Below are 17500 nucleotides of genomic sequence, written 5' to 3'. Positions count from 1 at the left end.
TTTTTCCAAAAGAACCATCCACATGCACATTTTCCAATCCGATGAACCCTTGTCATGATGCAAAGAACCCTTTAAACATGCGAAGGGTTCTTTGCATGTTCTTGGTTCTATATAGACCCATTTTCTTTAATGAAGAACACTTTGGCATCAAACTTGTATCAGAAGAACCCTTTTGGGTGCTACATTGAAACCATTTTCAAATAAGGTTCTATGTAAAACCGTCTACAGCACATTCCTGCATATTTTCCAATCCAAAGAACAATTTCATGATGCAAAGAACCCCGTTAATCATACAAAGGGTTCTTTGAGTGTTCTGGGTTCTATATAGAACCATTTTCTTTAATAAAGAATCCTTTGGTATCAAGCCCATAACAATAGAAGGTGCTATAAAGAGCCTTTTTCAAAAAGGTTCTATTCAGAACCATCAATAGCCCTTTCATGCACATTTTCTGAACTGAAGAACCCTTTCATGATGCAAAGAACCCTTTGATGAGCTTGTAACAATAGAAGAACCATTTTGGGTGCTACAAGGTTCCACATAGAACTGTCTATAGCACATTTATGCATATTTTCCAACCCAGAGAACAATTTCATGATGCAATGAACCCTTCAATCAAGCAAAGGGTTCTATGAGCATTCATGGTCCTCTCTGGAACCATTTTCTTGAGTAAGAACCCTTGAAGAACCATCTTTTTAAGAGCGTATTTGTTGCCACATTGTGTGTTGTTGTCATTAACTGTGGCTCAGTAGCTCCAGCGCATGCCTTCCTTCGGCTCATTGCTTCACTAAGCCTGAAGTTAACGATCACTTGTCTCATTAGCTAACAGAACCCTCTCTCGGCAGGTGTGCGGCGGGGGGAGACTGGTGGAACTACGGCGACAGGTGTCAGTTTAAAAGCTCGACTCAGGACAACATGGTTACCACGGTCGTGGCCTCGGTCGTGATCTTCGCCGCCATGCTGGTGGTGACGGTGGTGAGTGTGGTGTGTCTGAAGAAGAAGCACAGGAGGAAGATGAACGAGTTGGGCGGCAGCGTCATCATTAAAAACATGTCTGTAAAATCCTGAAGCTTTTCATACGCATTCCATTAATAACGCAGAGGAACTCATAATTGACCTGTGCTTTGGGAAGATTGTGGCCTGTGGCTCTCAGGCAAATGACCCGAGGGCTGAAATCAGAGCAGCGTGCATTTCAGAGACGCATCGTTTAAGGATATTCTTCGCTTCCATATAGATTTGATTCCGGGATTTTTTTTTCCTTCCGTCTTTTAATTGCATGTGACTCAGTAAATATCTTGTTGTTTATTCGTCTCATTTCATTCTTTTCTTCATCAAACCTGTTGACGTGTTTAAGCTTCACTATATGTCCAAAAGTTTATAGACACCTTTCTTCTGAAATCAAGGGTATTGATAGGGAGCTTGCTGCACCAACAGCCTAGACTCTTCTGGAAAGGCTTTACACTAGATGTTGGAACATCGCTGTGAGGATTTGACTGCATTCAGTTGGGATAGTGTAGTGGGTAACACCTCTGCCTTCTACACTGTAGACTGGGGTTCAATCCCCAACCTGGGCAAACACACTACACTATACCAATAAGAGACCTTGGGCAAGACTCCTAACACCACCTTGGCCTACCTGTGTAAAATGACCAAATTGTAAGTCGATCTGGATAAGAGCGTCAGCCAAATGCCATAAATGTAAATGTAAATTCAGCCAAAAGAGCATTAGTGAGGTCAGGTACTGATGTTGGATGATCAGTTCTGATCACTCCAGCTCATCCCAAAGGTACTGGATGGGGCTCCACTGCGCCATAGCCCAATGCTGGGGAGCCTTTATACCCCTCTAGCCCATGCCTGTGTTTGGGCATGGTGACCTTGGGCTCCAGGTCATCCCGATCTATTGCTAATGCTTTTCTATGAAGGTCAGAGTAGCACTAGCAGACTTGCACTGCAAAAGCAAACAGGCCTCCTTTCAGTTACAATGATGCCAAGTCAAGTCAAACACATGCAATAACACTGACACCTAGTGCCTTGTCTGTGCAAGCACAGGATGGGTGGCAAGGTCAATAGCACAGTAAAAGCTATTCCCCTGTAGAGCTTTAAAGGGCGACGTTCAAGAACGGGAATATACAAAGTTGAACTTCAAATTGACTTATTGCCAAACAGCATCTATTATCAGAGATAATGATGATACTGGAGGAGACTGTTTTAAAGAGCCCCTGCACTCGAACATGTGTTTTTAAAATGGTAAACCCCTCTTGGATGACTTGTTTTTGCAGATTGATACATGTGTCAAGTTTTTTTCCACTCAAAACACAGGCTTGTCCAGTTGGGGTGGGGGGCCTGCATAGCCTCTTAATACAAAAAGCTTCAACCCATCACAGTCCAGTGTAATAAAATATGCCTATGAGTGGATTATAACACAATCGGATTATGCCATGTGAACCGAATACTTACAGCCACAGATAGCACAACACATAGCAAGCATACATCGGTCCGCTGGCTGGTTAAGGTCAGCACCGTGCTGACTGCTTGCCACTGCTTTTTAAATGTCCCCAAATTTTAAATGCACTTTGCATTTTATTTTAAAAATAAATAAACTTAGATAAATATTCCCAACAACTGAGAGAAACCGGCATCTAGGCCTGATGTAAAGTGATGTTATAGAGAATGTCGTTGCTGACACTGGGCTGGGTTAAAATGATTTACTACATTAATTTACAATGTATGACCAAAGAAAGGACGAAAGGAAGACTCAGGTCATTTGGACTGTGAGTGGAAAATGAATATTAATAAGTGGAACTGTATCAGGGAGGCGCTAACCTAGCTAACCTAATGTTTATGTTTGGAGGGCGTAGTTAACAGTTATCTAAAATAATTTGATGACGACGGCATTTAATCTTTATTCCACATCCATCCAATGCGCTGTCACATATCACATGTTGAACTGTCCTAGTAGCAGGTGGCAGCAGCTTAGCATGATACAAATTCACACACAACTTCCAGTGTTAGCATGAGGCACTAGCTTAGCCAGCAGGCCAAAGGCTTCATGGATGCAACTTGGGAAGATACAGACTCAAATCTGAGGCAGTGAACTGATTTTTTTTGTGTGTTGAGTCGTTAAAACATGCCAATCTTGTTCCTTTGCTGTCCTTGGAAGCATAAGAGACTAGCATTAGCTTAGCAAGCAGACTAGACACCACAACATGGGTTTAATATCTGCAAGTTTGGAGGAAAAACACTGACCGAGTCGAGTTGCTGGTGCTTGAGGGCCAAGACTGAATCTAATTTGTTCTGTGGTGCGTTGAACCAAATGGTTGGCCTCAGGTAGTGCTGGCATAATCAGCTCTGCTTTGCTTTTTTTCGCACAGTAACTGCAACTGTTCAAGTTCAGTTTGCGGTTCAACATTTTCTGGGTGTTGATATGATTTTGATACTTCATATTCTGATTATTCCTGTTACATCCATCCATCCATCCATCCTCTAAGCCGCTTCTCCCTCAGGGTCGCTGGAGCCTATCCCAGTGGTCATCAGGTGGAAGGCAGGATACACCCTGGACAAGTCACCAGTCCATCACTGGGCAGACAGACAGACACAGACAGTCACTCACACCCAGGGGCAATTTAACACGTCCAATCGGCCTGACTGCATGTCTTTGGACTGTGGGAGGAAACCGGAGAACCTGGAGGAAACCCACGCACACACGGGGAGAACATGCCAACTCCACACAGAGAGGACCCCGGTCACCCGGCCGGGGAATCGAACCCAGGCCCTCCTCGCTGTGAGGCGACACCACGCCACCGTGCCGCCCTATTCCTGTTATAGCAGAAGCTTATTTGTTTCTGCTCAATCTGTTCAGACATGGAGGGCTGTACTCTTATTCACCCAACCCAGATAGCAAGCATGTATCAGTCCGCTGGCTTAGTAAGGTCAGCACCAGAGAACAGCCAATGTGCTGCTCACCAACCAGTCAGCACTCAGCAGCAGTAATGTTAGCACTGTACTGCCCAAAACATGTTTGCTGTACAAAAAGGACACATTCAGGCGAGTTGTCTTTGCTTTTATCGTGAAATACGTCCTTCTACTTTCCAAAATTAAAGAAACATTCTGGGTGAGCGATTAGAAACTATTTTAACTTTTCGTTTTTAGTCGTCCAACTCCATTTACTCCCATTCATTGAGGACTCGCTCGTGGCGCCCTCTGGCGTTTTGCAGTCCTGTTTTTGATATAACGGGGGAAATGGGAAGTGGCTGTTTGCCACAGCTGGTCTTCCCTCAGACCACTCAAGTTTATTGTCCTGCATAAAAAGACTAACTAGTTTTTAATCCCCTTAAACAGGTTTTACATTCAAATACTTATTTTTGGAAAATAAACATTTTTATCATATTTATCATAACCAACTGAGATGGGCCTAATATATTATGACTGCTGAACATGTTGACACTGTGCTAAATAAGTTACTGGCTTTATTTATGATGTTGCTGATATTTACTAAATTCATTTGGAAAGGATAACAAAAGAAGGAAAAATAAGTAAATTGGACTGTAAGTGCAAAATGAGTGATGTAAAGTGGGATTTAGTCTAAATTTGTTTAACTACCAGTGGGCCACCCGGAAAATGCTGTGCAAAAAAGCCAGTGGGCCACCATCTTTGCCGTCAGCGGGCCAACAGTGGCCCACCACTGTCTTGATATTTTGGGTAGGTAAAAAGTACTGTCCCAGTTGGTGAAGGGGTTGGTTTGGAAACCATGTGGCAAAGGAGCGTTTACAATTTGCATAATCTTACATATTCAGAAATCTTTGCATTCGGAATGAAAATGTGCCATTTTTAGCACATTTCTGGGCATAATAATAATAATAATAATAATAATAGATTCCATCCATCCATCCATTTTCCAAGCCGCTTCTCCGTCAGGGTCGTGGGGGGGTGCTGGAGTCTATCCCAGCAGTCTTCGGGCAGAATAATAATAAATTATTTAACAAAAATCTGTATTAGTAATTATGTTTAAATAATGTCTTTAACTGGCATTTTAAAAACTCACAATAAAGATAAAACTCAATGTTTACCTTTCCTTTTAGTCCAAAAACAACAGAACAGGGAGCCTTAGAATGATAAATTTAAGATTTATTATAACAAAAAACAGGAACTTTTTGTGTGGTTTGCTTACAATTCCTATTAGATAAATTTGTTTGCATTTCTGGACTCGACAGTCATGCTGGTGACAAAGGGAGAATGAGGTGTTTGTTTGTTTGTGTGTGTTTAACCGGACAGTGATGACGAGACTGAGCATAATGTGCAGTTTGTTTTACGTCCTCCGTTTTTGTGTTTATGCTCTGAATACATATGCGTACTTGCCTGTATGAGGAAGGAGTAAGCTTGTCATAGACACACAGTTCCTTTAAAAAGCATCCGTATACAATATTTCTTATTTACAATCATTGGAAAAAAGAAAAAAAAAAAAAATCACCATTTCTCGCAGAGAAGATTAGTAAAAAAGTGACTAGGTCACCATAAAAGAGTAAGCAACTCCTAGGAGTTAGTCTTTCCAAATTACTACTAAATTTCTATTTTTTACAGGCCTGAAGCCTTGATTTAGTGAAGAAATACAGTCTTACATAAGTGCCCTATCTACAACAGATAAGCGTGGTATTATCGGTGTGTACTACACATCACCATCCATTTCAAACAAAACGATTCTGAGCATTTCTTTTCTTCTTTTCCAAATCATTTCTTTCAGAAGTCTCTTGCCGCATTTCCACACATGAAAAAGATATGGTAAGTTAAAAAAAAACAAAAAACAAAAAAACAAAAAAACAAAATCCGTAATTTGGTCGTGTGGTAATGCGTTAACATTGCAAGACTAGTGTTGAACTCTAGATACTGTTTCTTTATGTAAATAAATGCTAAACAGTCAGTAAATCAGTAGTGAACTGCTTGAGCTCTTAAAGGGGTGTGGCACAAAGTAGTGTGCAGGGCAGGGCTGAAGTCTCTTAAAGGGATTGGCTGATGTAAGTTCCTATTTGTCGGCTTGCAGGAATCCGGGGTCGTTGCTGCGGTTGTATTGTGCGGATGTATGGTGCAGTAGCCCGATGGCGTCTTTCACACGAGCTTGAAGATGCTGGACGCCACTGTTGTACTGCAGACTGTTTAGGGTTAAAATGTCTGTTAGTATCTCTCCAAAGATGCGTTTGTGGGCAGGTTTGATTATATTAATCAAATTCCACATCAGGAGTACTTGGTTTGATTCCATAAAGAGCTGCCAAGTCTACCGGATCCAAACCATACACCACTACACCTGATATCACTAAGCACATCTCCTTCCGTCTGTTACAGGAATGGTTTGGCCAAAAATTACACAGTTGTACTTTTAAACCAAGTGTAGCCGATCAGTCGAGATCTTTAGTGTCCAAATTCTGCTTCTGTAGTTTATAATGTTGCTAACACACACTAGAAATCAATAGTGACCCAAATATTTTCTGCAAATATATCCCCAAAACTTCTCTCTAGATTACATAAATAATTTCTGTTGTTTCTTCAGTGTTAAAATTACTGTTAAATCCTGAATTTTTTAATTGAAGCTATATATTTATAAACAGAACGTTAACTAGTTGCTCCATGTGCACACAACGGGCTTAGAATTGGAGGGGAGTCAGACTCTGTGTGGGGAAACAAAACACCTGCTTCCTAAACTGGCTGACTGCTGCCTTTGGCTACAAGGTGAAGTTTTGTATTTTATTATAATTCACAGTAAGCCATACCATGTCCTAAACCAAAGACCTGGATGAGTTTTTAGACGGTTCAGAGAAGTTCAGGGGATGTGTTCACAGAAAAGATCTGGGTGACTACAGACCTCTAGAGCTTGTTGGCAACATTAGCTTTGTAGCTCCAGAGCTAAGCTAAAGAAGCAAAATCTTGTCACGGAACTATCTTGGCTGATCAACTACATCTGTGTTGAGTAAAAAACTTAAAAATCTTAAAATTAAGATTTCCTGCCAAACATCCTTTAAGGAAAAGAGCTTGTTAGTGAACTAAGGGGTGCTGTTCCAATCCTGAAACAGGTACTTAGACTAGTGATCACCAACAGTGGTCACCCACAGTCCACCTGGAGATCTACCCTTCACCTCCAAACCGAATCTAACACACCTCATTCAGCTACTCGAGAACTTCTGAAGGCAGTAATCAGATGAATCAGGTGGGTAGATAAGGGTTGGAGCTAATTTCTTGAGGAAGGTAGCTCTTCAGGAGCAGAGTTAATGGCCACTGGTTATAGACACTGTGGCAAAAGTCAAGGAGCAGGCCTTTATACAAATGCAAATCCCAGTCCTCTCGGACACCTGTACTGCACAATTTACATTCTTCCCCTTCTTTATACTTGAATTAGCTTACTGGCTAATAATTTCACCCTTTTGTGTACTCAGATTGGTCACAGAGTAAACAGTGCAGAGATGCACCAAGAATGTTATTGGGTAACTGCACTAAAGCAGATCTTGTCCTGGAGATCCACTGTCTTGCACAGTTTTATGTATTCACTGTCCCAACACACTTGATCCTGCTCATCAGGTAATCATCAACTCTTTGACTCCGTACAAAGCAGTGGATCCTCGGGACTGAAGTACCACTGTTCTATCGGAATGGTTTCCAATCCACTCCTTGGGCACCCCGAGATGGTCCACAGCAGGTTACCAACCCTACTTATGGAGATCTACCTTAATGCAGATTTCACCTCAATCCCAAATCTAAATCACGTCTTTCAGCTTACAAAGACTTCTGAGGGCAATAATTAGATCAGGGGTGTCCAATCTTATCCACAAAGGGCTGGTGTGGCAGCATCAGCCCTTTCTGGATACCACTGAATTAGAGGGATCAGTTGGGTTCGATAATTGTTGGAGCAAAAGTCTGTAGAAAGGCAGATCTCCAGGAGCAGAGTTGGTGACAACTGGTCCACAGATTGGTCTTCTTTCAAGGACTGAACTTCTGGTATAGGTATGCGGAGATGCAGCAAAAATGTAGACCATCCGGGGTTTCCCAAGGACAAGGTTGCAATTTTATTCATGCACCCTTAAAAATAAAGGTTCCAAAATGGGTCTTGACCTGGTCATGCAGACCTAGGAAAAACGTTTAAATGGTTACATTTTGTGGAGGTTCTTTAAGCTTCACAAAGGTTTATCAGGTTTGCATATTTCTATCAAAAATAGGTTCCATCCACTGACAGCTTCTTTAGGAAAGCAAACTTGTTTCCATGGCTTCTATTGCTACAAAGAACCCTTTTAGGCACCTTTATGTTTAAGACCATTGGAGTCCAGCACAGTTTGGTGATATCTCTGCATTCTCACACCTACTAAACCTGATGTTTTAAATCAGGGATTCCCATAACTGTGATGGACTCCATTCTCCAGGACAAGAAGGGATGATCCCTGCTCTACGATGCAAGTACATGTATTTTATTAGAGAGGTGTGTCATAATAGTCGGTAGGCTGGTCACTCTTGGTGGGCCTTTGCTGCTCCTGCTGATGCTGTTTCATGATCTCCTTCACCTCCTCTTCCAGCTCGGGTGGGATGATGAACTGGTCATCTGGGTCGGGCTGTGCAGGTGCCGTGAAGTATCCCCCAGACTTTTTAGAAGGCTCGTCAGCGGCCACCTCTATGAGGTTATGGCTCCTTTCCTGAGGCGCCACCGAGCCATTCCCTCTCCTCTTCCCTGCAAGAGTTTTGCTTGGAACTTCGGTGGTTGTCCCAGGGTTGCCCAATTTCTCAGCTTGCTGACTGATGTTAACAGTGGCTGATGCTGACATCTCTGCTACCAGGTCAATGGGACCAGCCTCTTCAGGAGCCTCAGGGGTAGATGGTGGAGGTGGGGGTGGAGGAGGAGGTTGCAGGAGGTGCAAACAGTGGATATCAGCCTCTACTTCCACTCGGCTGCCGTTGGAAAAGACTCCAGCAATGGGTTCCTCGTCCTCGCTGTCCAGGCCGTTGTCAGAAAGTGCGCTGGAGAATGTGGCACTGGACAGCTGCCGCTGGAAAGAGCTTGCCACTGCCATGATGGAGGTTGCCACTGTGCATGAGGTGGCACCCGGCGTGACAGAGGAGGCTGGATGGAGAGAGCAGCAGGGGAGGAGGCGGGTATTCGGGTTCGGCTGCAGAGCCTGGTGGGTCTGTTGGTGGAGGTGCAGGTGGGCCTCTTGGAGCAGGATCTGTGGTTCATCTGAGGAAGCGGTAGAACCCACTTCTGAGCTCATCTCTGAGGCGCTGACCTCTGAGCTGATCTCACTGCAGGAGGATGGTGGTACACCCGCAGAAGAGGAGGGTGGGTAAAGGCCTGGTCCGGGGCTTGGAGGTGGCTGGGGCGCAGCAGAGGAACAGCAGCAGCAGCAGCAATCCTCGGCCACGCTCAGTTGCACTACGACAGCACTCAGGCTGTCTGTGCAGCCATACGCCTGTGCCAGAGTGCACAGCTTCTTGGCAGCAGCCAGAGCGTCCGGAACCTTACGTACCGCCTCCACTGCTTCGTCTGGGTCCAGAGCTTCAAACAGACCACGGCTGCCCAGGATGAAGAACTCATCCCGGGGAGTTAGCGTGAGCGTGTGGACATACGGTCGAGGGAGTACAGCAGGATACAGGAAGGAGTAACCCATGATGCGAGTGGAGTCTGTCACGCCATTGACTTTGTTATCCTGTTGAAGCAGAGAAACAGCGTTATATCCAGCAAAGATTCAAGACCGCTTTGATAGCTTTCTGAGATTCCGTTAGAAATAGGGGAAAAGAAAATGAGATTTGACCATCCAAAAATATGTGAGTGATGTTGCTTTCAATCATTATTAGGACTTTGAGTAAACTTCTTGGTATCGTAATTAAACAGTTTTTAGCTGAGCTGTGAGAGTAGAGAGCAGGTGGAAGAGAATCTGGAGAGGTGGAGGTTTGCACTGGAGAGGAGAGGAATGAAGGTCAGTAGAGACAATGAGTGAATGAGAGGGAGGCAGGTGGAAAGGTGAAGATGCAAGCAGTAGAGGTCATAAAGGTGGATGACTTCAAATATCTTGGGTCAACCATCCAGAGCAATGGACAGTGTAGAAAAGAGGTGAAGAAGAGGGTGCAGGCAGGATGGAGTGGGTGGAGACGGGTGTCAGGGCTGATGTGTGACAGAAGAATAGCAGCAAGAGTGAAAGGGAAGGTCTACAAGACAGTAGTGTGTCCTGCTATGATGGATGGTTTGGAGACTGTGGCCCTGTCTAAAAGACAGGAGGCTGAGCTGGAGGTGGCGGAGATGAAGATGCTGAGATTTTCGTTGGGAGTGACAAGGATGTACAAGATTAGAAATGAGCAGATCAGAGTGACAGTGAAGGTGGAGCAGTTTGGAGATAAAGCCAGAGAGGCCAGGTTGAGATGGTTTGGACATGTGTTGAGGAGGAATAGTGGATATATTGGGCAAAGAATGTTGGAGATGGAGCTGCCAGGTAGAAGGAGAAGAGGTAGACCTCAGAGAAGGTTTATGGATGTAGTGAAGGTGGACATGGAGATGGTTGGTGTGAAAGTAGAGGAGGCAGTGGATAGGGCAAGAAGTAGGCAGATGATCCGCTGTGGCGACCCCTAAAGGGAGCAGCCGAAAGAAGAAGAAGAAGAAGAAGAAGTAGAAGAAGACTAGTACTTCAGTGATGACTGCGTATAGTTGCACTATACCTCAGTGATGATGATTGTAGCTGAAGAGGCAGCTGTATTTAGCTCAGTGAGAGTGTAGGTAAAGAACTAGCTAGAGCGCTGGGTGTACTTTACTTCAGTGGCAACAACTGTAGCTAAAGCTCTAGCTGTCGTTTACCTCATTCATATTAATTGTAGCTAAAGTGGTATTTTACTTAAAGTGTAGCTAAACTGTAGTTCACCTCAGTGATGATGGCCTTGTGCTGCCGGACACGACTGTACTCCTCCTCTAGGCCGATGTTGTGCAGCAGTGACAGTGGCAGTGCTTTGCCATCACGACACAGCACCGCCTGGCACTTGCCCACGTTGGCAGCTGTTAGTGTGAAGCAGCCTGTTGGGTCCGTGGGGTCGTGCCGTATGTGACAGAGCACCGCAGAGCCACCTAGCTTTTGACCAGCTGTGCCCAATTTCCTGTGTGGAGAGACCGTGGACGGAAGAGTCACCATGAGATTTGGTCATACGGTGAATCTGCTTCATTTATGAAGAGACTGTCACTGTCATAACAAAACCTTGTAAGTCAAAAAATAAAGAAAATGAAAAACAAAAAAAACATTCTCAAATTTGATGGGAAGTTAATGGAACATCACTTTTTACAATGTAATTCTGTGCCTTTTGTTCTTCCTCCATTTATCAGGAAATTTCAACATATTATAAACAGTCAGGTATTTTCAAACTGTGCAATAAAAAGACCAAAAAATGGAAATGGGGTGTAAAAATTAGTGATTCGACTGCACCAATCAAACCAATTCTAATAATATTAACCAGAATATGCACAATTGTGTTGTTTGTAACTGTTTGTAAGCCTAGTTTATTTAACATATATTAAAATAACAAACAAATAAACATATTATATTAACCCCCCCCCCTCCCCCCACTACTGTGTTCAATGTTCCTTCGGCTCCATTTCCTTTTCAGTGCATTCTTTTTCTGATTTGTACCAAACGCAAAACCTGAAATATGAGATTTCATGACGTACTGGAACCCTAACCCAAAAAACTGAATTGAGTCGCTTAGACGTCAGAGATTACTTCCACAAAGTTTTGTCATGCATCTTATACTGTACTGCCCCCTGCTGTCTGTGAAGTGCTGCTGATCTCACCTCTGCATGACGAGGAAGGTGTTGGTCATGTAGTCTTCCTCGCTCTTGGTTCTGTGTAGCTCCTCGGCCAGTATGTCGTTCATGGTGCACTGCAGCAGATAAGGCACCTCCACGTTCCTGTCTCCATCGAACACTCCGTACAGAGCTTCTCGACTGCCACAGAAACTGCTCACTGACAGTGCCGCAACACACAGTCTGAGCACCACAGACCAAAACACAGATTAGTTCACTTATTTAACGAACTGCCTCACTGTTAATGCATTCATACATTTCTTTAAATTGAGAGGAAATCCACCAATATTTCAAAATTCATAACTTAAGCATTGGGTTGTAAATATTCATGTTAGAGTGGTTTGGTGTCATTGCAGAGAAACTTATAGACTCAGATTTCTTTACAATGATGGTGATATTAAACAGGAGTCTTGAAAACAGAAACAAACATTTGTTTACTATCCAAAGGCATCACCTACCTTCTGTTTTTGTATGTAATGTTGGTTGTATGTAAATAGTGCTAAATCTAAAAAAAAAAGTCTTTTTTTTTTTTTAGTTCTACACCTTCCAACACCCTGCATTTACAGTATATGGTCAAAAGTATGTGGACACATCAACTTTCTAAATCGTTGGCGTAAACATGGAGCTGGCCCCCTCCTTGTGACTATAACACCTTTCTCTCTACTGCAAAGCTTTCCTCAATATTTTGAACTGCATAAGTGGGAATTTGTGACTTTTCAATCAAAAGAGCATTTGTGAGGTTGTTCTAATTCATCCCGAAGGTGTTTAGTGGGGTAGAGGTTAATGCTCTGTGCAGGCCACTGGAGTTCCCTTCTTACCAAACTCGTCCAATCAAGTCATTCTGGGAGGCATTTTGTGCACAGGAGCACAGTCATGCTGGAACAGGAAAGCGTCCTCCCTAAACTGCTGCCACAAATGTGGAAGCATATATATATTTTTAATGTCTTTGGAAGCTGTAGCATTAACATTTCACTGGAACTAAGGGGCCCAAACCCTGAAAACAGCACCAGACCATTATCCCTCCTCCACCAAACTGCACTGTTAGCCCTATGCATTGCAGTACGTAGGGATCTATTGGCATCCACCAAACTTGGAGTCCTTGTCAGTTCAACCCATTCTACTGCCAGTGTTTGTCTATGAAGACTGCATGGCTATATGCTTGATTTTAAACACCTGTTAGCAATGGGTGTGGCTGAAACCCCTCAAGTCAATAATTAGGTGGCATGTCTCATCATTTTGGCCATATAGTGATTTTAGGCCAAAACCTTCTCCAAACTATGGTGAAGTAGTGTCTCAGAAGTTCATCTGGGTGCTATTTTGCCTCACAAGTGTACCCCCTCAACATGAACGGATTTTTAAGAATACATTTTAGACTAGAAACCTACAGGTATCATGAAAGTATCATCCCAGGCTTCAGGTAGCACAACTATTTCACATAATAACTTTATCATTAACTGATGGAGCTTCTAGAGGCATCAGACACTTCAGACGTCTGGTTCCTATCACCACCACTGTGACCAATTCTGACAAGTTTCTCTAAACCACTCCACTTCTTCACACCAATCCACTCTGAATGACTTTCTTTACATCTTAACCATTTAATTATGCAGAAACTTTGACTTCAATTATGAATCACTTTCAATTAAAATAAGCCACACAACCTCTACCACTGCACATTTTACAACTCTTTATGTATTTATTTATTTGTTTAGGGGTGATAAAAATAAACCATAGCCTGTGTGAAAGTTACGGCAGTTTATATTTTACATTTTAATTTGTCCCAAAATGTTAAACTCAACAAATACACAGAAACTGTGCACTACACCTTGCAGAAATATGTCCTATTTAAGCTCGTTTCCTGTAGAGGACGAGTTCCGTAGTTTCACGGTCGTGTTTGGCTGTATATTTCATTACATTTATAATCAATTTTATTTGTAGTCTGTTTTTATTTCGATCCTGCTATTCAGCCTGGCTGTCAGTGGTCAATGGTCTTAAATACGTGCTGTCAACACGGATTTTCATGTAACAGAAACTGTGTTAGGAACACGGATTGCGGCTAAACAGCGGCATATGGACAGATAAGACTGTCAGTTCCCAATTTACTGGCAAAGATCTTCACCTTAAACAGCAGAAACAGATTTAAACGATATAAACATTGCATCACTGGGGGTGGAGCTTAGAAGTTCTTAGAAGTTTTGATTTCTGTTGATTACGTCTTATTTGTCTTAGAAATCTTCATAAACAGAATGTTTGATGTCTCAGTATGTTATTCACACACTGGAGGTGACGGCTGGTTACATGTAAGTGTGGTTGTTGCACAAACCACACTGGTGTGTTGTCTTCAAATTTAAGAGTTTAGTCTCTTTTACCGTCATTACATTAAACAAGGATGGACTCTCCCAGTGGCACAACCATCTAAGGTTGGGAAGGTTGCTAATCGGAATTTTCGTGCTGCCAAAAAATGTTACTAATACTATCTGTGTGTTATCGTCAATATCCATATCAGGCAATATTATCAGCCAACCCGTGACCTTGGTCAGGCCCAACTCCGCATTATATATGGTAAAATAATAATAAGTACAGAGGCAGTACAAACGTATACATGTTTAAACATAAAATTGTGTTTGAAAGTTGTTTACTTGTTCTTCACTCCTGAAGCCTCCGTGTATCCATGGCTCCACACAGCTGGACCTGCTGCAGCCTCGCTGGCTGAGAAGGAAGTCGGTGGGGGGTCGATCCGGAAACAGCGAATGTTGCTGCAGGAGAATAAACACAGTTTATAAACACATACATCACAGTTAGCATGAAAGGGCCAATCAGGATACATTAAGGGCTGTGTAGACAAGTTGACTGGTCATGTAATCAATCCACTAATTGGCACTAAAAAAACACTACTGAGATAAAAACAATTCCACTCTAAACTTCGGAAGATGCTGAAATACCACCAGACTATGCAGTTTTTGAGAACCACCGTTATCCATCCAGCAGGACTGTGAATTAAATTCAGCAGCGCAAAGGAAGCAGACAGAGGAGTGCATCTTTTTTTGGAAGTAAACTGCCTCCGTCATTCAAAACCAGGGAGAAGTCTTTCAGCCACTATGGGTGAAATCAGCATCTGCGCTCAGGCAGACGAGGGCGGCTTTCTACCCAGGATAAATGATATCCTGCTCAGTGGATGATAAAATAACGTACAGTAAAATAATATTCAATACTCAAGACACTTCACTGAGCATTTTTCTGTCCTATTTTGTCTTGAACATCTACTAAACATGGAGGCTGAACGTGGAGACTAACTCGTAGCTCGGTGGAAGATCTTTACAGTGGACTTTTGACTTTCACAGTTCTACGTGGGAAAAGCTGAGGGGACCGAGTGAACACGTGTGGATTTCCGCAGCAGAACTTGCCCAGAAATCTAAGAAATTCTAAGCAATAATATCTGTTCTGCTTTGCTTTAGGTTGCAAACTACACCATCTGCAATGACTGCTGATATAATGTCATTATTTTCTTCACACATCATCCTAGTTCTGACTCCATTTCCCAGATCTCTCTGGGAGATCACATGGCTCATGAACTTTCATGATCAACAATCAGTATATAAGCCTTGGCTTTAGTGTAGTGTGTATATATATATGCAGTGGACGATGCAGTGGGCATGTTAAAATAAAGAACTACTGAAACGCAGCCCGTCTTTACTACAGCAGTAATCAGGATGTAGGGACTCCGAAAATGAACAAACATTCTGTAAGAGATGAACGCGTTAAACAGTTCGAGCCAGACTGATGTACTGTGCATAAACAAAAGCTCCCACATCATTCACAGTGGCTTACTTGAGCTGCTCGAGGGTTTTGTGGTCCAGGTTGAGTCGGGGGTTTCCGGTAAGGTCGAGCTCTTGCAGCTTTGGAGGCAGATTCTCAGGCAGCGTGATCTCCATCAGCTCGTTACAGCTCAGGTCCACACACTGCGGACAGGACGAGAGGATTAAAGCTTTCAAACATGACGGGATTTGATATTTGAAGCTCAAAGAAACAAGAAGAGCAACTCTGGTGAAAACGCAGGTTGTTCCACACGTGTGTTTGTGTTTCTAAGTGGTATTTTTTTCATGGAATGAATTTGCTGAAAAGTCATTGCTGCGCTTCCCGTCTTCTTATGCAGAAAAATAAAAAAATATATATTTCTGCTGTTTATGGCACTGATTGATACCAAATGTAATCCACTGGAAAATGAACTATCAGGGATGTGCACAGGTCCTCGAGTACTTTGTTAACTGTTCGAGGTGCAGTTATTCAAATACTGAAATCACAGCTCGGGTGTTTGCTACGTTTCCTTGAAAAAAAGACTATAACAATATATATTATATATATATATATATATATATATATATATATATATATATATATATATATATATATATATATAGTAGCTCTTTCTAGATTGGTCATAAATCAGTACTGATATGGTAATATTACTGGTACCAAGATCTTCATCACGTTGCTACTTACAGTAAAAAGTCAGTAATAAAATGGTAAAATAACAGTAACACACTGTACTATTTTAACAATTATGTGCTTTATAATAGCTCCATAAACTGAGGAGCACATTGCACGTTGTTCGTTTCAGATCGATTCGTCTTAGAGCGAGTTTTTAGAGAATATTGAGGGCCTCTTTCTATTGAATCTCCCTGTATATCATTTCAGCAGATCTACTTCATTTTTTGAGGTAACAATCCTAATATTATAAAAGCCCTATAAAGATTTAAAAGAAAAGGGGTCATATGTTAAGTAAGCAGATCTTATGAGGGGTTATGTAAGAGCTGGGCAGCATATCCCTATATATTCTACTGTAGGAGTTATAGAAAATAATAAGTATGCAACACATGAAAAATTCAGACTTATGGAAAAGTATCGTTATATTCCATTTTATTACCAACAACTTTATATGTAATTCATACTGTATTCTGCACTTCATTGTCTCTCAAAGTTGAATCTAATCTAATATAAACTAGTTACAACTACAATTACTTACTTTTTATTTAGTAACAACCAGAAAACTGGTAGGCAATTTTTAAGTTAGTACATATTGTTTTGTAATATTATCAGATCATTACCCACTTATTCTCTGACAAATATAATGTCAGCACATCATCTACTGAGGAGAAAAGGGCTTGAGTAGATGAGGACGAGTCCCCATCTGCATCCAGCTGTTAGCTCTATTAGCTAAATAGCTCATCTGAAGAGGCAGCCTCTGTTCCTCCTCCAGCATAAAAACGTACCAACGTCCCCTGCCTGTTTTGAATCCTTATCTATTTAACTGAATATCCGTCCATGAACTCTTACTGATACTCGAAACTAGCTGGACAGCATTTTCTCATTAACTGTGTAATTATGAATGTAAAACTAAATAACAGCAAAAGGACAATAATAACAACTCTAAGGAGATTATCTTATTCAAAACATCTAAAGCCTAAAAAAGATATTAATTCTGTTGGCCTGTGTGTAAACTGACCTTCATGTCCATGAGCTGCATGACCTCTGGGAACACCTCGATGGCGTTGGAGTGGGCGATGAGCGTGTGCATGCGCCTGCAGTTCAGGATGGTGGTGGGCACCGCCTTTAGTCTGTTCCCACTCAGGTCCACCTCCTCCAGCTCCTCCAGCTTTGCCATTTTACTGCACAACAACAGACACATGGTTGGGTGTGTG

At 42.3% G+C, this 17500-nt stretch overlaps 2 protein-coding genes across 2 annotated transcripts in view; one reads left to right on the top strand and one right to left on the bottom strand.

Annotated features, from left to right (window-relative positions):
* si:ch73-40a17.3 (meprin A subunit beta) overlaps positions 1 to 1303 on the top strand; it is an 18621-nt gene extending 17318 nt beyond the window's left edge. The window contains exon 14 of the mRNA XM_037544819.1: positions 844 to 1303. Coding sequence (XP_037400716.1) covers positions 844 to 1066 — 223 coding nt within the window. The 3' untranslated portion in view covers positions 1067 to 1303. The remainder of the gene's footprint in view (positions 1 to 843) is intronic.
* Positions 1304 to 5104: 3801 nt separating this feature from the next.
* phlpp1 (PH domain and leucine rich repeat protein phosphatase 1) overlaps positions 5105 to 17500 on the bottom strand; it is a 133989-nt gene continuing 121593 nt past the window's right edge. Inside the window, exons 12-17 of the mRNA XM_037544993.1 lie at positions 17305 to 17467; positions 15630 to 15760; positions 14441 to 14557; positions 11790 to 11984; positions 10873 to 11101; positions 5105 to 9669 (exon numbers count right to left, since the gene is read on the bottom strand). Coding sequence (XP_037400890.1) covers positions 8443 to 9669; positions 10873 to 11101; positions 11790 to 11984; positions 14441 to 14557; positions 15630 to 15760; positions 17305 to 17467 — 2062 coding nt within the window. The 3' untranslated portion in view covers positions 5105 to 8442. The remainder of the gene's footprint in view (positions 9670 to 10872; positions 11102 to 11789; positions 11985 to 14440; positions 14558 to 15629; positions 15761 to 17304; positions 17468 to 17500) is intronic.

Source organism: Pygocentrus nattereri, chromosome 2 (assembly GCF_015220715.1).
Source record: "Pygocentrus nattereri isolate fPygNat1 chromosome 2, fPygNat1.pri, whole genome shotgun sequence".
Taxonomy (NCBI): Eukaryota; Metazoa; Chordata; class Actinopteri; order Characiformes; family Serrasalmidae; genus Pygocentrus; species Pygocentrus nattereri.
The sequence above is the reverse complement of the archived record's forward strand: the minus strand, read 5'-3'. Positions and strand labels throughout refer to the sequence as shown.